At 39.9% G+C, this 26,681-nt stretch overlaps 1 protein-coding gene across 1 annotated transcript in view; it reads right to left on the bottom strand.

Annotated features, from left to right (window-relative positions):
* The window catches only part of LOC139756226 (uncharacterized), a 252,544-nt gene that overhangs the window by 103,808 nt on the left and 122,055 nt on the right, over positions 1-26,681 (bottom strand). The window contains exons 17-19 of the mRNA XM_071675383.1: positions 25,149-25,275; positions 20,631-20,799; positions 204-273 (exon numbers count right to left, since the gene is read on the bottom strand). Coding sequence (XP_071531484.1) covers positions 204-273; positions 20,631-20,799; positions 25,149-25,275 — 366 coding nt within the window. The remainder of the gene's footprint in view (positions 1-203; positions 274-20,630; positions 20,800-25,148; positions 25,276-26,681) is intronic.

Genomic DNA, 26,681 nt, shown 5'->3' with positions numbered 1-26,681 from the left:
AGAGGATCATGTTTGGAAGTTAGCCTGGGAGAGCTTATAAGTGCATGTTTAATCACGTAAAATTAAGTGAATGCAGTAAGTAGTGAAGAGTAACACAAATTGTGCAACACAAAAGAATGTTGAGAGGAAGGGCCCATAAATAAATACAAAATTCACATTATCTAAACATATAAGAAATCACACTACATAAGCCTTGAACTCACCAGTCAGAGAAGTAGCCAACAGAGATACATTTCCATTTACAATAGAGGTTGCTGCAGTGCTGCTCACACTCTGCAATTAAAAATACCCAACTTACTTTCTTTTAGCCCATACGATTTTAACTTACACTACATTCTCACAAACCTGAACTAACTGCAATACAATGGTGTCAGGGTTCAGATTTATTCTGGGTTAGAAAAATCATGCTCCATGCTTTATATGTTCATTTTGTAAATTTTCATGCTAGATTTGTGAGCAAACTTTCAGTAAAAAGGTATCTCAAACATGTGGCATTTTATCTTAACCTGAAGATGCCTCTGCAAACACTGCGCTAGAGTTGCCCTCTGCCAGTAGCCTGTTAAGGGTGAGGCATTAAAGGCTAAGAAGCAGCACTGGAGTTTATAAGTTATGGAGACTATTGCTATGGCCACCCCCTTAGGGGAATTGCAATTGGAACAGACTCCAGAGATACAGACAGACAGATAGATAGATAGACAGACAATGCTCAACCCACCCATATACCCATGAACAGACTTATGACAATCTGGCATTATATCTTCCTAATCCTAGAACCTGGACAAATCCCAGAAACAAGCAAGTTCTTAAAATGCCTGGATTCTGGAGGATTCAGAATACCTGAGTCTGGGAGGAAATACTGTAGGTATAAAAGAATTCAAATTCTTGTTTCTTTTCACACTTCTATCTTCCAGTCTGCCTAAATTCTGCCAAAAGTAATCACCATCTAATATACATCACACTACATAAGCAGTCTCTAATGCAGATATCTTCATTAAGACATCTTGTCATATTCTACCATTACTCACAGTCAGGGGAGGGTGCCACAAGCAAAATCTTCCCCAAATACTGAGATATTTGAACTTCAGCACACAAAAAAAAGAACTGGAGGTTATAATCAAGACATATGAGGACATTCAATTAGGATGATGTTTCCTTTCTAGTCATCTCACCTGGAGATACTTTCAGGCAAAGAAATTGAAAACATGTTGGAATTCAGTGAGGTCTTCATCACACATGATAAATCAAGTGAAGAGAGGGATAAAAGCAAAGAATACTGTCATATGGCAGAAAAATGGGAGATACCAAATGAGGCATGAGGACCAAACAGCCCTACCAGCATCTCAGACAGATCAGGAATGTAATGTGCCAGAGTGAAAATAATGTATGTAAATGCCGATGGATTAGGGATAAATAACCATTTATTAGTAATCCATCAACTGGAATTTAGGAATTATACAAGGTAAAATGTACCTAATATTGAAGGAGCTGTGCAAACAAAGTTTACTAAAGACATCAAACTCACCTGTTTTGCCCAAAAGAGGTAGATAATCATAGGGAAGGGAAAAAGAAGGCAAAGGAATGGGAAGTCTGACAATCTCAATAGAAGATGGCCACAAGTTTCAAGGAGTGGAAGATGACCCATTCAGAATATGCATAACAGGAAGAGTAATTGTAAGGGAGAAATGCATTGAAGTGTTGATATATAATCTTCCAAAGAACTGCAATAGTTCAAATTCAAATTCTCTCTCAACACAAAACCCTGATCCCTAGCAACTGAACTCCATTTCCCTTTCTATGTTACCATAGAAAATGTTGAGGTTTGAGTAGTCTTCACAATCATATCTCCTCTTTATGTCTTGTCTCACCTCTGCTCTATTAATATCCTCATTTACCCCACAGTCAAACGTTAGCATTGCATGATCACTTACCCAATTAATATGTACGTGAGCTGCATTCTTTATACAAAATTTCAAAGCATACTATAATGATCAGAAAGAAATTATAAAGTGGAGAAAGGCAGTCAGACAGAGAGAGAGAGGAAGTCCAGTATCTGTGTGGATGTTATAGGTATATGCAGAGAGTAATTAATCTCAAATTACAATGGAAGCAAAAGCACAACTAGTGAGCATATATCACACAAATTATTGACTCTAATCAAGGAGCTTTGACTTGAAACCATGAAGGTGAGGAGCAAATATTATGATGGCATTAAGAGTATTACAGAGAAGGTGAAAGGAGTTAGGCCAAGAATTCATTCAGCATATCCAAAAACTTATCCTTCTGGTGTGCAACTCATCAGCTTTACAAATGTGTGGTGCAGACCAAGCATGTACGATACATTCCTGCAACAAGGAAAATGAGGGTCTCTACTGACTAAATCATTAGATTCTTCAAATTTTCACTAAGAAAGCACCACAAAATGAAGGAATTTTTATCCATGAGAAAAAAAAGAAAAAGAAAATGAAAGAACTGTGTTGCACAAGGTGGGTTGAGCACCACAATGCTTTTGTAGTATTAATCTATTTCATATTAGCTATCACAGAAGAATATAGGCCTCCCTACATTATGGATGCTCAGGTTACGGAAATTTGCCTTTTATGGAAACTGTAAATCGCTACCACTAAGTTCATAATATCGCATGCAAATCTGCATTGAAGAATGTGTGGAAGGCAAGAATGTTATCTCTGAGAACAAAAATGGGCATGTCTGAAGTAACAGTGGTTCCAACAATGTTATATGGTTGCAAGGCATGGGCTATAGATAGGGTTGCGTGGAGGAGGGTGGATGTGTTGGAAATGAGATGTTTGAGGACAATATGTGGTGTGAGGTGGTTTGATCAAGTAAGTATTGAAAGGGTAAGAGAGAAGTGGGGTAATAAAAAGAGTGTGGTTGAGAGAGCAAAAAAGGGTGTATTGAAATAGTATGGACACATAGAGAGAATGAGTGAGAAAATATTGACAAAGAGGACGTATGTGTCAGAGGTGGAGGGAAGAAGCAGGAGACCAAAATGGAGGTGGAAGGATGGAGTGAAAAAGATTTTTGAGCAATCGGGGCCTGAACATACAAGAGGGTGAAAGGCATGCAAGGAACAGAGTGAATTGAAACAATGTGGTATACCAGGGTCGACATGCTGTCAATGGATTGAACCAAGGCATGTGAAGTGTCTGGATTAAATCAAGGAAAGGTCTGTGGGGCTTGGATATGGAAAGGGAGCTGCGGTTTTAATGCATTACACATAACAGCTAGAGACTGAATGTGAATGAATGTGGCCTTTCTGTCTTTTGCTGGTGCTACCTCGCTGGTGTGTGTGTGTGTGTGTGCGTGTGTGCACACGCGCGTGTGTGTGTGTGTGCGCGCGCACGTGTGTGTGTGTGTGGGGGGGACGACAAAGACGAAGGCAGCTAGTATGAGTATGTACATGTGTATATATTGGAAGTTAAAGTACCCTAGATCTTTCATTGATAAATCCCTTAAGTTAACAAAGGAATCATTTTATGGAGCAGAGCCCAAACCTCCCATTGACACCAAGAATCTTTTAGTTCTCCCTTTTGATAATAACTTTACTTCCCATGTTACTTAAATCCTTTAAAGTAAAGGTTGCGTTCAGCAACAATAATGCTATAAAGAATATCTTAATCAGGAACTCACCAGAAAATTCTCCTGGGTGCATTCATAAAGTGCCATGTAGAAATTGTGACAAGTTTTATGTTGGGCAGACTGGTAAGGATCTTTCTGTTAAACTTAAGCAACAAAAATATAGTATAAGAACAGGAGAAGAATCAAACGCCTTGTTTAATCATGTTAAAAACTATGATCACTGTATTGACTGGAGTAATGCCATCTCAGTTATTAACTCCTAACTCCAGTACCACAAGAAGTATCACTGAATCTTCTCTCATTAATTACACAAAGAATTATAATCTCAATATTAGTGAAGGTCTATACAAATTGGATAACTTTATTGATAAAATTTGTAAACAATTCACCTTCTTGTCCACATAATAAGTTTCTGATATGCTTGTTGTCTGTGATATGCTTGTTGTCTGTCTTGGACAATCACATGTTAACCAAATGGTGTCCTAGCTACATCTTTTTGTTGTATATCAACTGACTGTTATATTTCTCTCTTGTGTCTCTCCTGATGATGTGATTATTACACAAAAGTGCACTTGGGAACTTATCATGTTTCATTTTCCCCGTGGACTCATAGGAATGTGTATATATGTATATGTCTGTGTATGTATATGTATGTATACAATGAAATGTATATGTATGCATATGTGCTTGTATGTGCGTTTATGTGTACATGAGTAGTTGGGCCATTCTTCATCTATTTCCTTGAGCTACCTCACTGATGCAGGAAACAGCAATTAGCTAAAATGAATATATATAAATAATTAGAATTTTCATACACAATATGCAAAAAAAATAATTTCAGCCAAACGTAATTTCTTTTAACTATCTAGATCATGTCTGCGGGCACATGTTAGTGCAATGATGATGCAGGTGGTGGGCATAAGCCTGAATCAGCCACAGCATCAGTCACAGTTTGCCTCTCCCTCTCGTAATTGTTCATCTAAGATTTTTCCACACTCTGGAGTGTGTATTGCCATAATATGTCTGCAAAAAGGCCATGAAGTTCAAGTGCAAGTAGCAACACTTACTCATGTAACCAGTAATCTCAAGTAACCATCAACCAAACATTTTTGGCCAAAAGATCTTTCATTCATTGTACATCTCATGTAACAGTCAACCTCAGTTTTTATGAAGTCTAACAATGCTCAAGTGATGAGAAAGAAATCTTTACTAATCAAACACTAAAACTCAGACACAAATACATAATTTACATATGTGAGCGAATTATATTAGTTGCAATGTTCATACAAAGTATGTCATGGGCCCATATCCAGGATGTTTCACAGGGATGGCAAGTGCCATTCAGCAGAACTCACTGACTAATGCAGGTGAAGATCAAACGCACATCTGTTTAACTGATATCATTAAAACAGTAACCACATCTCCCCTATATTGTGATGAAAATGCAACAATACCCTCAACTGCATGGGTAAGTGTTGTTGGTGAACAAAATGTTATGTCATCTGCTGGTGGTCGTAATCAACCAGTTCTCCATTAATAATTCAAATAAGTGATGTTTCAATAGCATTATGGTAAAATTAGAGGAAAGCTTTTGAAGATAAATGCAGGCAATGTTTTGTCAACAATACTGTAACCACTTCATTCGCCACATTACTCATACATTACAACACATATTAACTCAAAAATCAGTCATCACATACACTTACTGTCTGCGGAACACTAAGTGCCACTTTTGCTTCTCACCAAGGAAAATGGCCACCCTCTAAAGAACTCTGTTTCCTTCCTGGCCATGGGCCTATCATTTTCCTAAAGTACAGTTCTCCATCAATAAATCAAATAACCAATGTTTTAACATCATAATAATATCATCGGTAAGCTTTCACAAATAAACAGAGGCTAGGTTTTGTCAACAATACCGTAACCACTTTTCTCAACATACTATCTATAGATTACGGCACATGTTAACTCACACATCAGTCATCAAACACACTTGTTGCCTGTGGAGTAGGACATGCCACCTTCGCTATCCACCATGGAACACTACCTTCCCCAAGGAACACTGCTTCCTCCGTGGATATGGACCAGCTGTTTTCCTGAAGTACAGTTATTTGTTAATAACTCAAATATGCAATGTTTCAAAAAAATGTGGTAAAATTATCGGTAAGCTTTCAAAGATAAAGCATCCCATGGCCACTACCACTTTATACATCATTCAGAAACATCTCTGGTAAATAAAACTTATCATTTCTATGTATCCACTTTCAATTGTGGTAAGTAAAATTATGAAACTATTTGATTATCTGATATGCATTTAAGAATGTATATCTCCACCTATGTGTCTTTTATCTTCCACTGACTGAAAAAAATTTCTGTATGAAAGCACATTCACTTATAAAATGAGTTTATGTCAACTTTTTTTTTTTTTTTTTTACATCAGAAATTTGTGATATGGATACTTTTTCAAGAATATAATCCTTCCATATCAATTCATAAGTAATATGAGTTTTTGCAGGTGAACCAAAAAGTTGCACACTCAGAACTGCTGGTGGACAATCTTTGCTCAAATGTCTGTTACTATGACTTTCTTGTATCACTTGTGACATCTGAACAGTGCTTAGGCTTTGTGAAGAGACTTAGTATGTCCTTGCAGGAGAGGTGATGAGATGTGGTTAGGGTCATGGAATACATCACACTTGTCCAAATTTCGTTGTGCGCTGTCAGAGGGGGTGGTGACATTTCACAATGTGGTGCCATTTCACAATGAAAGTTTTCAGCATGTTGTGGAATTAGCTAAGGAGTTAAATATAGACATAAGAAACCTAAGGACATACGGTACATTGCTGTAATACAGCAAATACTTTGTTGCCATACACCAACTACTTTGTTATCACACACCATATACCTATCTGTTGTACATCATATGCCTTGCTATCATGTACCATACACCTTGCTGTTGAACACAGTATACCTTGCTATCATATGCCACATACCTTTCTGTTGTACACCATATTACTTGCTATCATACACTATATACATTGCCATTGTACACCATATACTTTGCCGCAGTATAACATATATCTCGCTTTCAAACACCATATACCTTACTATTGTGTACCATATACCTTGCTATTATATGCCATATAACTTGCTGGTGTATACCATATATCGTGCTATCATACATTGTATGCTTTGTTGTACACAATATATCTTGCTATCATACACCATGTAACTTGTTGCTGTACACCTCATATCTTGCTATCATACACCATATAACTTGCTGTTGTATTTCATATATCTTGCTATCACATATCATATACCTTGATGTTATATACCATATACCTTGCCATCATACACCAGATAACTTGTTGCTACCTACTGTACAGTGCCGGTGGAAAAAGCTGGCACGCCCTACTAACAGTTTGATGCATCATATAAAAATATTAATTTACAGGATAAGACAGGTAATCATCCCCCCTTAGTACTCTGTATGATGTCCTATGGCCTTAATACAATCATGAAGGTACTTGAGGACAGATGCAGCAAGATTCTAAAGGTATGTAGGGTCAAATTTGTCTTGCCCACACAACTGTGACTTTATAACTGACAACATGTTCTCAATAAGGTTAAAGTCAGATGAGTTACCTGGCCAGTCCTGAATGTACATCACACAACAAACTGCAAACCAGTCAAGTATGAATTCAGCAGTGTGGCATGGTGCACTATCTTGCATAAATACATCACAACCAGTCTCTTAAAAACAGTCAGGTAATTCATCACACAATAGCTCCAGGTATCAATTCTGATTCATAGTCACATTTCGATGTGAAAAAACAAGGCTTCTGACACCATTATAGCCAAAAGCCCCCACACCATTAGTGAGTCTGGAAATTCTACAGTTGCTTGAATGTACTTAGAGTCATATGGGTTACTACCTGGCCTCCAATACACTTTGCCTCTACGGCTGCCAGTAACATCAAATGTAGCATTACCAGACCACAACACTTTCTTCCACTTTTTGTCATTTCACTGCAAATATTTCTTGGCAAATGTGAGTCTACTCTTGCACTGGCAGTCTGTCAGAAGCTGTTTCTTACAAGGAATACACCTCTTGAATTTTACGTCATCATGAAGCTGGCTATGAATAGTATATACAGACACATGACCAAGTAGCCTATGGTTGTCTTCCTTCAACAATCACGCTAAAATATGTGGATTCATGTCTGTTTGATGTTGGATAATCTTCAGAGTGCATTAGGAAGTGATACAAGGTCATTTTTTCTGGATAGGAATGTCAATATCACCACCATCACCAAAGCACTTCATCTATCTTTGCACACTTTGTAGTGCCAGCCTTGTGGTTTCAACTAATTCTTTATTACACTTCCCTGCCTTGTACAAGGCTACAATAACAGCAATATCCATTCTTTAGACAAGTCCTTAGGGCCAGGCATTGAGAACGAACCCACCATAAAGCACATGTGGGTCGGGTAAAAAAAAAAGCATATGTCAGGGGGACAACAGAAAAAACATCCACCCATCATAATAGCTCCTGGCAGACTGACTGCCACCTGTTGCTATCATAGGGTACCCCAAAACATGACTCTGTTTTGGGGTATGATACAAACGGGCAAAAATACTGGTGTGGGCCCTATCACCAATATTTCTGCCATGACTGTATATCCTGCTATCATACAATATTTACCTTGCTGTTGTATACCATATATCTTGCTATCATACACCATATATGTACCTAGTTGTTGTACATCATACAACTTGCTAACATGCAACATATACCTAGCTATCATACATCATATACCCTGATGTTGTTCACAATATACCTTGCTATCACACACTATATATCTTGCTATTATATACCATATACAAGTTGAGCATCCCTAATCTGAAAATCTGATATGCTTCAAAATCTGAAACTTTCTGTGCGGCAAAATGATGTTACAAGAGGAAAATTCTGAACTCAAACACATTATTCTTCCACTGTATTAATGGTACTTCATATCTTTGTACTGCTAAGTACATATGTGTGAATAAGTGTAAGAAAATGATTGCTTATCAGTAGCTTATAAATTCAGAGTCAGGAATGAAGGTGATGCCAAACAACCACAGACTGTCCAGATGGGCAGCTGACACCTTAGCTTTCTGTGCAAAATTATCTTAAATATTGTATAAATTACCTTCTGGCTATGTGTATAAGGAGTACAGGAAACACAAATGGATTTTGTATTTAGACTTAGGTCCCATCCTCAAGATATCTCATTATGTATATGCAAATATTCCAAAATCTGAAAAATTTCAAAATCCGAAACACTCTGGTCCTAGGCATTTTGGATAAGGGATACTCAGCCTGTGCCTTGCTCCTGTACATTATATATCTTCCTATTGTACACCATACATCTTGCTATAATAAACTCTATACTTTACTACTGAACACCACATACATTGCTACCATACATCATATACCTTCCTGTTGAACACCACATACTTTGCTATCATACACCATATATCTCGCTATCGTACAACATATATCTTGCTGTCATACACCATGTACATTACTGTTATATTCCATATACAATTGCTGTTGTATTCCACATACTTTGCTGTCATACGCCATATACCTTGCTGTTGTATCTCACCTACCTTGCAGTCATACACCATGTCACTTGCTGCTGTATAGCATATGCCTTGCTATTGTATACCATAAACGTTGCTGTTGTGCACAAATTACCTTGCTCTTGTGTATAATACACCTTGCTATCATAAACTATATACCTTCATGCCATATGCATTATATTTTGCCATCATGCATCATAAACCTTCTTGTTGTATATCATACATCTTGTTATCATCCACCATATAGCTTTCTGTTGTATATCACGCACCATACTAACACACACCATACAGCTTGCTGGTATTTTTTCTTATTTTTTTATTTTGCTTTGCCGCTGTCTCCCGCATTTGCGAGGTAGCGCAAGGAAACACGAAAGAAATGGCCTAACCCACCCCCATACACATGTATATACATACCCGTCCACACACGCAAATATACATACCTATACATCTCAATGTACACATATATATACACACACAGACACATACATATATACCCAGGCACACAATTCACACTGTCTGCCTTTATTCATTCCCATCGCCACACATGGAATACCATCCCTCTCCCCCCTCATGTGTGCGAGGTAGTGCTAGGAAAAGACAACTAAGGCCCCATTCGTTCACACTCAGTCTCTAGCTGTCATGCAGTAATGCCCGAAACCACAGCTCCCTTTCCACATCCAGGCCCCACACAACTTTCCATGGTTTACCCCAGACGCTTCACATGCCCTGATCCAATCCATTGACAGGACGTCAACCCCGGTATACCACATTGATCCAATTCACTCTATTCCTTGCCCGCCTTTGACCCTCCTGCACGTTCAGGCCCCGATCACTCAAAATATTTTTCACTCCATCTGTCCACCTCCAATTTGGTCTCCCACTTCTCCTCGTTCCCTCCACCTCCGACACATATATCCTCTTGGTCAATCTTTCCTCACTCTTTCTCTCCATGTGCCCAAACCATTTCAAAACACCCTCTTCTGCTCTCTCAACCACTCTCTTTTTATTTCCACACATCTCTCTTACCCTTACATTACTTACTCGATCAAACCACCTCACACCACACATTGTCCTCAAACATCTCATTTCCAGCACATCCACCCTCCTGCGCACAACTCTATCCATAGCCCACGCCTCACAACCATACAACATTGTTGGAACCACTATTCCTTCAAACATACCCATTTTTGCTTTCCCAGATAATATTCTCGACTTCCACACATTCTTCAAGGCTCCCAGGATTTTCGCCCCCTCCCCCACACTATGATTCACTTCCGCTTCCATGGTTCCATCCACTGCCAGATCCACTCCCAGATATCTAAAACACTTTACTTCCTCCAGTTTTTCTCCATTCAAACTTACCTCCCAATTGACTTGACCCTCACCCCTACTGTACCTAATAACCTTGCTCTTATTCACATTTACTCTTAACTTTCTTCTTTCACACACTTTACCAAACTCAGTCACCAGCTTCTGCAGTTTCTCACATGAATCAGCCACCAGCGCTGTATCATCAGCGAACAACAACTCACTCGCTTCCCAAGCTCTCTCATCCACTACAGACTTCATACTTGCCCCTCTTTCCAAAACTTGCATTCACCTCCCTAACAACCCCATCCATAAACAAATTAAACAACCATGGAGACATCACACACTCCTGCCGCAAACCTACATTCACTGAAAACCAATCACTTTCCTCTCTTCCTACATGTACACATGCCTTACATACTCAATAAAAACTTTTCACTGCTTCTAACAACTTGCCTCCCACACCATATATTCTTAATACCTTCCACAGAGCATCTCTATCAACTCTATCATATGCCTTCTCCAGATCCATAAATGCTAAATACAAATCCATTTGCTTTTCTAAGTATTTCCCACATACATTCTTCAAAGCAAACACCTGATCCACACATCCTCTACCACTTCTGAAACCACACTGCTCTTCCCCAATCTGATGATCTGTACATGCCTTCACCCTCTCAATCAATATCAATAATCCCGTCTCACAATTATATAATTCACTACCAAATGATAGCCTCACCAACCCAACTAATATACACTCCTAACGTAAATTTGAAGCACTCATCACAACCTTATCCCCTTGTGTGCCCCATTGTATGCGTACAATATGGCCAACACTAATGTACAACCCAAGCATTACCACCAATCCCAGGCACCTAAAACCATTGAAGTCATACCATACACAATATCAATTCACCAACCGTTCACTCTTCACCCTCCTGCTTTCATCGTTTCACTCAAATACATCCAACTCCATCTATACTTTAATTTTTTTTTTTCGCCTTTCGCTCGTCTCCCACATTCAGTCCGACAGACATATAATGCCACCATTTCCCACACATTCTCTCATGTCCCAAACCATTACAATACACCTCACCTTCTGGTTTACCACGCTCCTCTGATTTCCAACATCACTCTACCCGTATACAACGTTAATTACTCACCTCACCCCTTCACACCACACCATGTCCCTCAAAAGTCTATTTTCCACTCACTCCACTTCCTTGGCTCCCACTCTACTGTTCCCTCCACCTCGACACATATATCCTCTTGGTCAATCTTTCCTCACTCATTCTCTCCATGTGCCCAAACCATTACAAAACACCCTCTTCTGCTCTCTCAACCACGCTCTTTTTATTTCCACACATCACTCTTACCCTTACGTTAATTACTCGATCAAACCACCTCACACCACACATTGTCCTCAAACGTCTCATTTCCAGCACATCCATCCTCCTGCGCACAACTCTATCCATAGCCCACGCCTCGCAACCATACAACATTGTTGGAACCACTATTCCTTCAAACATACCCATTTTTGCTTTCCGAGATAATGTTCTCGACTTCCACACATTCTTCAAGGCCCCCAGGATTTTCACCCCCTCCCCCGCCCTATGATCCACTTCTGCTTCCATGGTTCCATCCGCTGCCAGATCCACTCCCAGATAACTAAAACACTTTACTTCCTCCAGTTTTTCTCCATTCAAACTTACCTCCCAATTGACTTGACCCTCAACCCTACTGTACCTAATTACCTTGCTCTTATTCACATTTACTCTTAACTTTCTTCTTTCACACGCATATTTTTTTTTTTTTTTGCCTTGTTACTGTCTCCAGCGTTTGTGAGGTAGCGCAAGAAAACAGACGAAAGAAATGGCCCAACCCACCCCCATACACATGTATATACATACGTCCACACACGCAAATATACATACCTACACAGCTTTCCATGGTTTACCCCAGACGCTTCACATGCCTTGATTCAATCCACTGACAGCACGTCAACCCCGGTATACCACATCGCTCCAATTCACTCTATTCCTTGCCCTCCTTTCACCCTTCTGCATGTTCAGGCCCCGATCACACAAAATCTTTTTCACTCCATCTTTCCACCTCCAATTTGGTCTCCCTCTTCTCCTCGTTCCCTCCACCTCCGACACATATATCCTCTTGGTCAATCTTTCCTCACTCATTCTCTCCATGTGCCCAAACCACTTCAAAACACCCTCTTCTGCTCTCTCAACCACGCTCTTTTTATTTCCACACATCTCTCTTACCCTTACGTTACTCACTCGATCAAACCACCTCACACCACACATTGTCCTCAAACATCTCATTTCCAGCACATCCATCCTCCTGCACACAACTCTATCCATAGCCCATGCCTCGCAACCATACAACATTGTTGGAACCACTATTCCTTCAAACATACCCATTTTTGCTTTCCGAGATAATGTTCTCGACTTCCACACATTCTTCAAGGCCCCCAGAATTTTCACCCCCTCCCCCACCCTATGATCCACTTCCGCTTTCGTGGTTCCATCCGCTACCAGATCCACTCCCAGATATCTAAAACACTTCACTTCCTCCAGTTTTTCTCCATTCAAACTTACCTCCCAATTGACTTGACCCTCAACCCTACTGTACCTAATAGCCTTGCTCTTATTCACATTTACTCTTAACTTTCTTCTTCCACACACTTTACCAAACTCAGTCACCAGCTTCTGCAGTTTCTCACATGAATCAGCCACCAGCGCTGTATCATCAGTGAACAACAACTGACTCACTTCCCAAGCTCTCTCATCCCCAACAGACTTCATACTTGCCCCTCTTTCCAAAACTCTTGCATTTACCTCCCTAACAACCCCATCCATAAACAAATTAAACAACCATGGAGACATCACACACCCCTGCCGCAAACCTACATTCACTGAGAACCAATCACTTTCCTCTCTTCCTACACGTACATATGCCTTACTTCCTCGATAAAAACTTTTCACTGCTTCTAACAACTTTCCTCCCACACCATATATTCTTAATACCTTCCACAGAGCATCTCTATCAACTCTATCATATGCCTTCTCCAGATCCATAAATGCTAAATACAAATCCATTTGCTTTTCTAAGTATTTCTCACATACATTCTTCAAAGCAAACACCTGATCCACACATCCTCTACCACTTCTGAAACCACACTGCTCTTCCCCAATCTGATGCTCTGTACATGCCTTCACCCTCTCAATCAATACCCTCCCATATAATTTACCAGGAATACTCAACAAACTTATACCTCTGTAATTTGAGCACTCACTCTTATCCCCTTTGCCTTTGTACAATGGCACTATGCACGCATTCCGCCAATCCTCAGGCACCTCACCATGAGTCATACATACATTAAATAACCTTACCAACCAGTCAACAATACAGTCACCCCCTTTTTTAATAAATTCCACTGCAATACCATCCAAACCTGCTGCCTTGCCGGCTTTCATCTTCCGCAAAGCTTTCACTACCTCTTCTCTGTTTACCAAATCATTTTCCCTAACCCTCTCACTTTGCACACCACCTCGACCAAAACACCCTATATCTGCCACTCTATCATCAAACACATTCAACAAACCTTCAAAATACTCACTCCATCTCCTTCTCACATCACCATTACTTGTTATCACCTCCCCATTTGTGCCCTTCACTGAAGTTCCCATTTGCTCCCTTGTCTTACGCACTTTATTTACCTCCTTCCAGAACATCTTTTTATTCTCCCAAAAATTTAATGATACTCTCTCACCCCAACTCTCATTTGCCCTTTTTTTCACCTCTTGCACCTTTCTCTTGACCTCCTGTCTCTTTCTTTTATACATCTCCCACTCAATTGCAGTGTTGTAAATGGAAATGGTGAAGAGCTTGTAGATTTATGTGCTGAAAAAGGACTGATGATTGGGAATACCTGGTTTAAAAAGCGAGATATACATAAGTATACTTATGTAAGTAGGAGAGATGGCCAGAGAGCGTTATTGGATTACGTGTTAATTGACAGGCGTGCGAAAGAGAGACTTTTGGATGTTAATGTGCTGAGAGGTGCAACTGGAGGGATGTCTGATCATTATCTTGTGGAGGCTAAGGTGAAGATTTGTATGGGTTTTCAGAAAAGAAGAGTGAATGTTGGGGTGAAGAGGGTGGTGAGAGTAAGTGAGCTTGGGAAGGAGACCTGTGTGAGGAAGTACCAGGAGAGACTGAGTACAGAATGGAAAAAGGTGAGAAAAATGGAAGTAAGGGGAGTGGGGGAGGAATGGGATGTATTTAGGGAATCAGTGATGGATTATGCAAAAGATGCTTGTGGCATGAGAAGAGTGGGAGGTGGGTTGATTAGAAAGGGTAGTGAGTGGTGGGATGAAGAAGTAAGAGTATTAGTGAAAGAGAAGAGAGAGGCATTTGGAAGATTTTTGTATATATATATATATATATATACAGGGTGCTAAAAAATGATAGGCACAAAATCTGACAGCAGACAGGAACACCCAAAGCAAACACTTCCTCAAGAATACCAACAAATGCAAAACCAGCTAGTCCCCGAGATACCGAGCTCCAAAGTTTTAACTTTGGTATGTCTGAACTGTAAACTTTAAATGTAATATTAGCTTACAATCTGGCACACTTGGTTGATTAAGATGTGGCAACACTCGGTGTTTGCGAATTAGTTCACCGTTGCACGTCGTGGTGACAACATGGCACATTTGTCTAATCAAGAAACGGCTGACATGCATATGGCTTACGGTGCAGCGAACAGTAATGCTAGAGAGGCTGTTTGGTTATATCACTAGCGTTTCCCGACCAGATATTTGCCCGGACATCGAATGTTTACGGCCATACATCGTCGCTTACGTGAGCATGGAAATTTCAACATGGACAGCCAAGGGTAGTGCGTGAGGCAACTGAGGATAACGTGCTGCAATACTTCCGTGACAGGCCTCGTGAAAGCACCCGAGCTGCAGCACGTGACTTAGGAATACCAAACCACATCAACATGTGGAATGTTCTTCATGACAACGGTTTATATCCTTACCATTTCCAGACAGTTCAAGATCTGCTCCCGATCGACCACATCCGACGTGTAAACTTTGCACGTTGGTGCCTGACGCAACTAAAGTATCATGAACAGTTTTTTCATGTTCTGTTCACCGACGAAGCTACTTTCACCCGCGCCAGAGTGTTTAACACGCACAATTGGCACAGCTGGCAAGAGGAGAACCCTCATGAAGTGCAACACGGGTTTAGTGTCAATGTGTGGGCTGGTATTGTCCGTGACTATGTTATTGGGCCATATCTGATGCCATCCCCTCTAAATGGACCACGGTATGTAACTTTCCTAAGGGACGTATTGCCTATACTGCTGCAAGATACACCTTTAGGTATACGCCGTCACATGTGGTTCCAGCACAACGGAGCTCCTGCCCATAACGATAGAAATGCTCGCCAATACCTTAACGACACATTTCCAAACAAGTGGATAGGGCGCAATGGTCCAGTGGCATGGCCTGCAAGATCTCCAAACTTGTGTCCTTTGGGGCCATATGAAAACATTGGTATACAAAACATCTGTGGAGTCTGAGATGGATCTTGTCGCAAGAATAGCGGTCGCAGCAGGCGACATTGCAGAAGATCCAAGAATGTTGTCTCGTGTCCAGCAGTCCTTTCAGAAGAGGTGTCAGGTCTGCATTGAAGCAGAAGGCAGACACTTCAAACAGCTACTGTAGATTGTGATCAATAATACATCTGTTTACATCTGGTGTATAACATATATCTTACTTTCATACACCATATACCTTACTGCTGTGTAACATAAATTTTACTGTTGTAAAATGGTGTACTCTTGTACACCATATATCTTGCTGTCATACACCATACGCCTTGTTGTTGTATGCTATATAATGTGACACCATATATACGTATGCCATATAACCGGAACACCATGTACCTTGCTATCATACACCATATATCTCTCTATAATACATCGTATACCTTGCTGTCATACACCATATACATTGCTGTTGTATTCCATATACCTTGCTGTTATACACCATATACCTTGCTGTTGTATTCCATATACCTTGTCATTATACACCATATACCTTACCATATACCTTGCTGTTTTATACCATCTATCTTGCTGTTATGCACCATATATCTTGCTATCATACACCATTTCCCTTGCTGTTGTATACCGCATACCTTGCTATCATACACCATATACTTTGCTGTTGTATACCATATACTTGTTATCATACACGATACACCTTGCTGTTGTATACGGCATACCTTACTATCATACACCATATACTTTGCTGTTGCATACTATATACTTGTTATCATATACCATATACCTTGCTGTTGTATACCACATACCTTGCTATCATACACCTTGTACTTTGCTATCATGCACCATATAACTTGATTCTGTATATCACCTACCTCGCCATCATACACCATATACCTTGCTGCTGTACAGCACATATCTTGCTATCATGCACCATATACCTTGCTGCTGTACACCATATACCTTGTTATCATACACCATATACCTTGCTGTTGTACAGCATATATCTTGCTATCATACACCAAATACCTTGCTGTTGTATACCATATACTTGTTATCATACACCATATACCTTGCTGTTGTATACCATACATATTGCTATCATACACCATATAAATTGCTGTTGTACATCAACAATCTTGCTATCATACAACGCATACCTTGCTGTTGTACAGCATCTATCTTGCTGTCAAACACAATATACCTTGCTATCATACACCATATACCTTGCTATCATACACCATATACCTTGATGTTGCATACCATATACCTTGCTATCATACACCATATATCTTGCTGCTCTATATCATGTGTCATGCCATCATACTCCATATGTCTTGCTGTTGTACAGCATATATCTTTCTTTTTGCCTCACTAACAAGTGGACTACTGGCATTTTGTCCTCAAATACCATCTCTCCTTCTCATATGTAACACTTGACAACACTTAACTCATGCAGCTATGCGCTAGCCCTGCCTTTTGGCAACATGGTAGGAGCAATAGACATAAGTAGTAGGTAGGAATATTTATGCACAATTGTTATGTAGAAACACTTGGTAGAAGCAGTAGGGAGGAGCATTAGACTGCAGTAGTCATTAGGAACAGTAGATAGGAGCCTTTGCAAACACTGCACTAGACTTGCCCTTTGCCTATGGCTTGTTAAGGGTGAAGCACTAAAGACTAAGAAGCAGTACTGGAGTTCTTTAGTTATGGAGACTCTGGTGCTGTGGCCACTCCTTTGAGGAAGTTCTCAAACACTTTCCATCTATCTATATCAGAGATATAGATAGATGGATAGACATACACCACATACCTTGTTGTTGTGGACCATATTATCTTGCCATCACATACTGCATACCTTGCAATCAATCATTATAAAATATCTGGAAATTATAGTTCTTAGAGCAATAATGGGGCTATATAAGTAAAACTCAAGGAGAAAATCAATATAGCTGTTAAAAAGTTTAAAATCAATTCATGGTCCTAAAGAGTCCAACCAGCATGAGATTACACTGAGTAAAGTCACTTTTAGTGAAAGTGTATCATTGGGAGTATAGTCTCATTAAAGACCTTCTCCCTTCAAAGGAGTCTACGTATCCCTGCTAATGGAAGTAGCTCAGCCTTGGGCTGTGGAACTCTTTAGAAAGGTCCTGGGTAACTAGGACTCTTTTATAAAAGCAGTCCAGGGGTATTTATAAATAAGTACACTAACTGTTAGAAGATTTATATGAAATAGGCACATTCTTGACAAAATGTCCATATGGTGGAATTCCACATGGTGAAACCCATTTGACCATAGAATCATAGTATAAGACTGGATATGTGCCACTACAGAAAAACTTTTACCCCAGTTAACAATGAAAACAAACTTAAGTACATAAAACCCTTTTTAAATATATATGTAACATCAATCTGATAATGCTCTGATACACCGCTGGTGGCTGATTCGGGTGAGAAACTGCAGAAGCTGGTGACTGAGTTTGGTAAACTGTGTGAAAGAAAGCTGAGAGTGAATGTGAATTAGAGCAAGGTTATTAGGTTCAGTAGGGCTGAGGGAGAAGTCAATTGGGAGGTAAGTTTGAATGGAGAAGAACTGGAGGAAGTTAAGTGTTTTAGATATCTGGGAATAGACTTAGCAGCGGATGGAACCATGGAAGCGGAAGTGAGTCACAGCAAAAATGGATAGTATGTTTGAGGGAATAATGGTTCCAACAGTGCTATATGGTTGCACGGCACGGACTTTAGATAGGGTTGTGCGGAGGAGGGTGGATGTGTTGGCAATGAGATGTTTGAGGGCAATATGTGGTGTGAGGTGGTTTGATCGAGTAAGTAATGAAAGGGTAAGTGAGATGTGTGGTAATGAAAAGAGTGTGGTTGAGAGAGCAGAAGAGGGTGTATTGAAATGGTTTGGTCACATGGAAAGAATGAATGAGGAAAGATTGGCAAAGAGGATATATGTGTCAGAGGTGGAGGGAACAAGGAGAAGTGGGAGACCAAATTGGAGGTGGAAAGATGGAGTGAAAAAGATTTTGAGCGATCGGGGCCTGAACATACAGGAGGGTGAGAGGCGTGCAAGGAATAAAGTGAATTGGAATGATGTGGTATACCGGGGTCGATGTGCTGTCAATGGATTGAAGCAGAGCACGTGAAACGTCTGGGGTAGACCATGGAAAGTTTTGTGGGGCCTGGATGTGGAAAGGCAGCTGTGGTTTCAGTGCATTACACATGACAGCTAGAGACTGTCCATTCAAACTTACCTCCCAAATTGCTTGTCCCTTAACCCAACTGCACCTAATAACCCTGCTCTTATTCACATTCACTCTCAGCTTCCTTCTTTCACACACTTTACCAAACTCAGTCACCAACTTCTGCAGTCTCTCATCCGAATCAGCCACCAGCGCTGTATCATCAGCGAACAACTGACTCACTTCCCAAGCCCTCTCATCCACAATAGACTGCATACTTGCCCCATTTTCCAAAACTCTTGCATTCACCTCCCTAACAACCCCATCTATAAACAAATTAAACAACCATGGAGACATCACACACCCCTGCCGCAAACCGACATTCACTGGGAACCAATCACTTTCCTCTCTTCCTACTCATATCCATGCCTTACATCCTTCATAAAAACTTTTCACTGCTTCTAGCAACTTACCCACACACCATATATTCTTAATACCTTCCACAGAGCATCCCTATCAACTCTATCATATGCTGTCTCTAGATCCATAAATGCTACATACAAATCCATTTGCTTTTCTAAGTATTTCTCACATACATTCTTCAAAGCAAACACCCGATCCACTGATGAAACTTTATGGTTCTGTGGACATGTAGAATGCATAGCAGATGTTAGAGAGGCTACCAGTATAAAGCAGTACATAAGAGAGTGCTATATGGGAGATAAACTGCAGAGATGAAATGAGAAAACTTGATGATTCAACTTAATAAAATAAAACAGTAAGAAGCACTTTAAAAGGTGTAGAAGTACATGTTTCACTCTAAGATACTAGGCATGCACTGAAGAAATGCATAGATAATGATGCAGAGGCTGCATGCACTTAATTAGCTAGATTAATTTGGAGATAAAGATAATACATAGAAAGATGGATAAATTACTTAACCACTAGTCACTGACGGCAAGATATAAGATATGGAGAAGTATTGCTTTCTCTACATTAATTAAGCTTGGAAAATAATCATCACATACAGTTCATGTAAATTTAGTAGTATAAAGCTGAAAAATGTCAAAATGGTAGTCAATGTGATAAACAAAATATTTTCAAAGTCCTGAACAAATTCCAGTTGTATAAAGCTGAAAACATATCAGAATGATAGTCAATATAAACATGATAATTCCATGGTTATGAACAAACTTCAGTACTTTCAGCACAGAAATTTTCAACATTTTTCCAAAGCATATTCAAAAGGTGCCTTAAAATAAGTGATCAATGGTTATACAGTGATTCAGGTACATTACATTCCAGTGAGCCATTCTCACCTCTAAGCTCTCTAATTCATCAGTCAAACTGTCAATGGTAACATCAATCTCTCGTATCTCTTCCTCTTTAACAAAAGCATCAACATCATCAGCACCACTGTCTTCATAAACTGAATCCTCATTATTCATTTCCATCACTGACATTTCTTCTTTAATACTCCTTCTATACCTGAAATAAAATAAAGATGTTAAAAATCTCTTAAGGAAATTTAACCCTTTTGTTACTGTGGATGTATCTATGCATAATGCTGGAAAGTACAGATGATAGGGGAGAAAGAATACTTCCCACATATTCCCCGCATGTCGGAGAAGGAGAATACAGGGGGCAGGAGTGGGGGCTACAAACCCTCCCCTCCTTCTATTCTTAACTTTCTAAAAGGGGAAACAGAAGAAGGAGTCACGCGGGGAGTGTTCATCCTCCTTGAAGGCTCAGATTGGGGTGTCTAAATGTGTGTAGATGTAACCAAGATGAGAAAAAAGGAGAGATAGGTAGTATGTCAAAGGAAAGGAACTTGGATGTTTTAGCTCTGAGTGAAACGAAGCTCAAGGGTAAAGGGGAAGAGTGGTTTGGGAATGCCTTGGGGATAAAGTCAGGGGTTGGTGAGAGGATAAGAGCACAGGAAGGAGTAGCACTACTCCTGAAACAGGAGATGTGGGAGTATGTGATTGAGTGTAAGACACTAAACTTTAGATTGATATGGGTAAAAATGAAAAAATATATATACATATTATCTATTATACATAATCACTGTCTCCTGCGTCAGCGAGGTAGTGCAAGGAAACAAACGAAAGAATGGCCTAACCCACCCACATACACATGTATAATCACCCATACAAGGTAAGTATTTTGAAGGTTTGTTGAATGTGTTTGATGATAGAGTGGCAGATATAGGGTGTTTTGGTCGAGGTGGTGTGCAAAGTGAGAGGGTTAGGGAAAATGATTTGGTAAACGAAGAAGAGGTAGTAAAAGCTTTGCGGAAGATGAAAGCTGGCAAGGGTGCAGGTTTGGATGGTATTGCAATGGAATTTATTAAAAAAGGGGGTGACTGTATTGTTGACTGGTTGGTAAGGTTATTCAATGTATGTATGACTCATGGTGAGTGCCTGAGGATTGGAAGAATGCCTGCATAATACTATTGTATAAAGGCAAAGGGGATAAGAGTGAGTGCTCAAATTACAGAGGTATAAGTTTGTTGAGTATTCCTGGTAAATTATATGGGAGGGTATTGATTGAGAGGGTGAAAGCATGAACACACCATCAAGTTGGGGAAAAGCAGTGTGGTTTCAGAAGTGGTAGAGGATGCGTGGATCAGGTGTTTACCTTGAAGAATGTATGTGAGAAATCCTAAAAAAACAAATGGATTTGTATGTAGCATTTATGGATCTGAAGAAGGCATATGATAGAGTTGATAGAGATGCTCTGTGGAAGGTAATAAGAATATATGGTGTGGGAGGCAAGTTGCTAGAAGTTTTTATTGAGGATGTAAGGCATGTCTGCGTGTAGGAAGAGAGGAAAGTGATTGGTTCTCAGTGGATGTTGGTTTGCGGCAGGGGTGCATGATGTCTCCATGGTTGTTTAATTTATTTATGGATGGGGTTGTTAGGGAGGTGAATGCAAGAGTTTTGGAAAGAGGGGCAAGTATGCAGTCTGTTGTGGATGAGAGAGCTTGGGAAGTGTCAGTTGTTGTTCACTGATGATACAGCGCTGGTGGCTGATTCGGGTGAGAAATTGCAGAAACTGGTGACTGACTTTGGTAAAGTGTGTGAAAGAAGTAAGCTGAGAGGAAATGTGAATAAGAGCAAGGTTATTAGGTACAGTAGGGTTGAGGGACAAGTCAATTGGGAGGTAAGTTTGAATGGAGAAAAACTGGAGGAAGTGAAGTATTTTAGATATCTGGGAGTGGATTTGGCAGTGGATGGAACCATGGAAGTGGATGTGATTAACAGAGTGGGGGAGGGGGCAAAAGCTCTATGGGCATTGAAGAATGTGTGGAAGGCAAGAACATTATCTCGGAAAGCAAAAATGGGTATGTTTAAAGGAACAGTGGTTCCAACAATATCATATGGTTATGAGGCGTGGGCTACTGATCAAACCACCTCACATCACATATTATATCATTGTTAAAACCACTATTCCTTCAAACATATCCATTTTTGCTTTCCAAGATAACATTCTCGACTTCCACACATTCTTCAACGTTCCCAGAACTTTCGCCCCCTCCCCCATTCCATGATTCACTTTCGCTTCCATGGTTCCATCCTCTCTTTCTACTCATACACATGCCTTACATCCTTGATAAAAGTTTTTACTGCTTCTAGCAACTTACCTCCCACACCATATACTCTTAATACCTTCCACAGAGCATCTCCATCAACTCTATCATATGCCTTCTCTGGATCCACAAATGCTACATACAAATCCATCTGTTTTTCTAAGTATTTCTCACATACATTCTTCAAAGGAAACACCTGATCCACATATCCTCTACCACTTCTGAAACCATACTGTTCTTCCCCAATCAGATGCTCTGTAAATACCTTTACCCTCTCAATAAATACCCTCCCATATAATTTCCCAGGAATACTCAACAAACTTATACCTCTGTAATTTGAACACTCACCTTTATCCCCTTTGCCTTTGTACAATGGCACTATGCATGCATTCCACCAATCCTCAGGCACTTCACCATGAACCATACATACATTAAATATCCAGTCAACAACACAGTTACCCCCTTTTTTAATAAATTCCACTGCAATACCATCCAAACCTGCTGCCTTGCCAGCTTTCATCTTCTGCAAAGTTTATATATACATTCTATTTATATTTATCTTATTTACTTTGCATTGTCACTATCTCCCGCGTTAGCGAGGTAGCGCAAGGGAACAAACGAAAAAATGGCCCAACCTATCAACATACATATGTATATACATACATGTCCACACACGCAAATATACATACCTATACATCTCAACGTATACATATATATACACACACACAGACATATACTTATATACACATGTACATAATTCATACTGTCTGCTTTAATTCATTCCCATCGCCACCCCACCACACATGAAATAACAACCCCCTCCCCCCTCATGTGTGCGAGGTAGCGCTAGGAAAAGACAACAAAGGCCACATTCGTTCACACTCAGTCTCTAGTCGTCATGTAATAATGCACTGAAACCACAGCTCCCTTTCCACATCCAGGCACTACAGAACTTTCCATGGTTTACCCCAGATGCTTCCCATGCCCTGGTTCAATCCATTGACAGCACGTTGACCCTGGTATACCACATCTTTCCAATTCACTCTATTCCTTGCACGCCTTTCACACTCCTGCATGTTCAGGCTCCAATCACTCAAAATCTTTTTCACTCCATCTTTCCACCTCCAATTTGGTCTCCCACTTCTCCTTGTTCCCTCCACCTCTGACACATATATCCTCTTGGTCAATCTTTCCTCACTCATTCTCTCCATGTGACCAAACCATTTCAAAACACCCTCTTCTGCTCTCTCAACCACACTCTTTTTATTTCCACACATCTTTCTTACCCTTACATTACTTACTCGATCAAACCACCTCACACCACATATTGTCCTCAACATCTCATTTCCAGCACATCCACCCTCCTGTGCACAACTCTATCCATAGCCCACGCCTCACAGCCATACAACATTGTTGGACCCACTATTCCTTCAAACATACCCATTTCTGCTTTCTGAGATAATGCTCTCGACTTCCAAACATTCTTCAAGGCTCCCAGAATTTTCGTCCTTTACCCCACCCTATGATTCACTTCCGCTTCCATGGTTCCATCCGCTGCCAGATCCACTCCCAGATATCTAAAACACTTTACTTCCTCCAGTTTTTCTCCATTCAAACTTGCCTCCCAATTGACTTGAACCTCAACCCTACTGTACCTAATAACCTTGCTCTTATTTACATTTACTCTCAACTTTCTTCTTTCACACACTTTACCAAACTCAGTCACCAGCTTCTGCAGTTTCTATCTGTCAGCATATCATGGTCCTTCTTAGTCATAAGGAAGGGTGGTATGTGTACGTCATCTCATGCAACACAACCTTGCATAATGTACAGATTCTTTCTTTGAAAAATCTTCTCATGCATGGGTTCATAGCATCTCCCTTCCTCACGTCTTTGATCTTTCTCAGTATCTACTTTTACTCAAACCATACAGATATCCTTAAAGTGTCATTGTCCCAACTCCTATTCTTTTGAGAAGTTTAAATCACCTACAGTGTATGTTCTCTCTTGAACTTCACTAAACATCCCTTCAAAATACTGTGATCGAACTAGTTTCCTTGTTCTCTATTCTATTCACTCTTTTATTATGATATCTGCTTCTCAGAAAATCTTCTAAGATACTTACACTCAGTCAACCAATCAATCATTCTCCTGTGGCAGGCCACTGTTTAACTAACAAATAAATGAACAGAAATATACTTCTGCAATCAAAACATGATAGTACAATTGTGGTAATAAAAAATACCTGATTTCATGGGAGTGTAACCCTGAAGAGTTTTGCAGAACTAGTGCTCCAAGATAGCGCTCCACTATCTCACTACTGTCAACATCACTGAAGACTTTAATAAACTTGGCATCATATTTCTTCAGATCTGTAAAAAAAAGAAAAAAAAATATATGGAGGACAGATATTTCTATCATTAAATGGTGGTCCACATTTAGGATAATTATTCCACATTTCTGACCAATTTTAAGAGAAAACTTCATCCAAATACTGGCCACATAATGTCACTTAAGAAAATGCCATATGCATCAAAATGTAAATCCTCTTCATTTCCTAGCTGCCAAGTTACTTCTGGGCTGACCTCATTTTCGACATGACTTACAGTGGTCATGCTTCATCCAAAAGCTTCCTGTCTTATTTGATGCCCTTTATTAATCTTGCTGATTATATGCAGCTTGCAAAATTGAGTAAAGCATCAACATCATTTATAGTCCAAATCTGTGATCTGTAACCATAAAAATTTTAAAGACCTGCTTGTAATAACTTCAAAGTAACTGATTAATTATCCTTGTCCCTTTTTACTAACAGTCCTCTGTCAAATACTGATAAGTACATTTTGATTATCCATTATATCATTACTATCTACAGTGTGTCACTATAAATATTACCATCTACAATGTTTCACCATAAACTATTGTTCCAATCTTTATGTCCAAATTAATCCTGACAAATGCTGAGCTCATCAAATTCAGAACCAAAGTCTCAAAATCATGGAAAGCACTTTCAAGGTATATAATCTCTAAATTTTTCTATCAACTGTGTTTAACACTATTATTGATATGAGCTTCAATCTACACTTTTGATGCTGGGTGCTACTGGTGTTAATCTATGTAGCAAGGTGCTACTGATGTCAACCTACGCATATGTAACAAGGTGCTACTGGTGTCAGTATACACTTACAATCCAGGGTGCTACTGACATCAATCTACACTTATGTAGCATGGTGCTACTGGTGTCAATCTACACATATGATGCAGGATGCTATTGGTGTCAATCTACACTTACAATGCAGGGGTTACTGATGTCGGTCTACACTTACAAAGCAGTGTGTTACTGGTGTCAATTTACACATATGTAACAGGGTGCTATTGGTGTCAACCTACACTTACAATGCAGGGTGCTACAGATGTCAATTTACACTTACACGGCAGGGTACTACTGATGTCAATCTACACTTACAATGCAAGGTGTTACTGGTGTCAATTTACACATATGTAACAGGGTGCTATTGATGTCAATCTACACTTACAATGCAGGTTGTTACTGATGTCGGTGTACACTTACAAAGCAGTGTGTTACTGGTGTCAATTTACACATATGTAACAGGGTGCTACTGGTGTCAACCTACACTTACAATGCAGGGTGCTACAGATGTCAATTTACACTTACAATGCAGGGTACTACTGATGTCAGTCTACACTTACAATGCAAGGAGTTGCTGGAGTCAATTTACACATATGTAACAGGGTGCTATTGGTGTCAACCTACACTTAC

Source organism: Panulirus ornatus, chromosome 21 (assembly GCF_036320965.1).
Source record: "Panulirus ornatus isolate Po-2019 chromosome 21, ASM3632096v1, whole genome shotgun sequence".
Taxonomy (NCBI): Eukaryota; Metazoa; Arthropoda; class Malacostraca; order Decapoda; family Palinuridae; genus Panulirus; species Panulirus ornatus.
The sequence above is the reverse complement of the archived record's forward strand: the minus strand, read 5'-3'. Positions and strand labels throughout refer to the sequence as shown.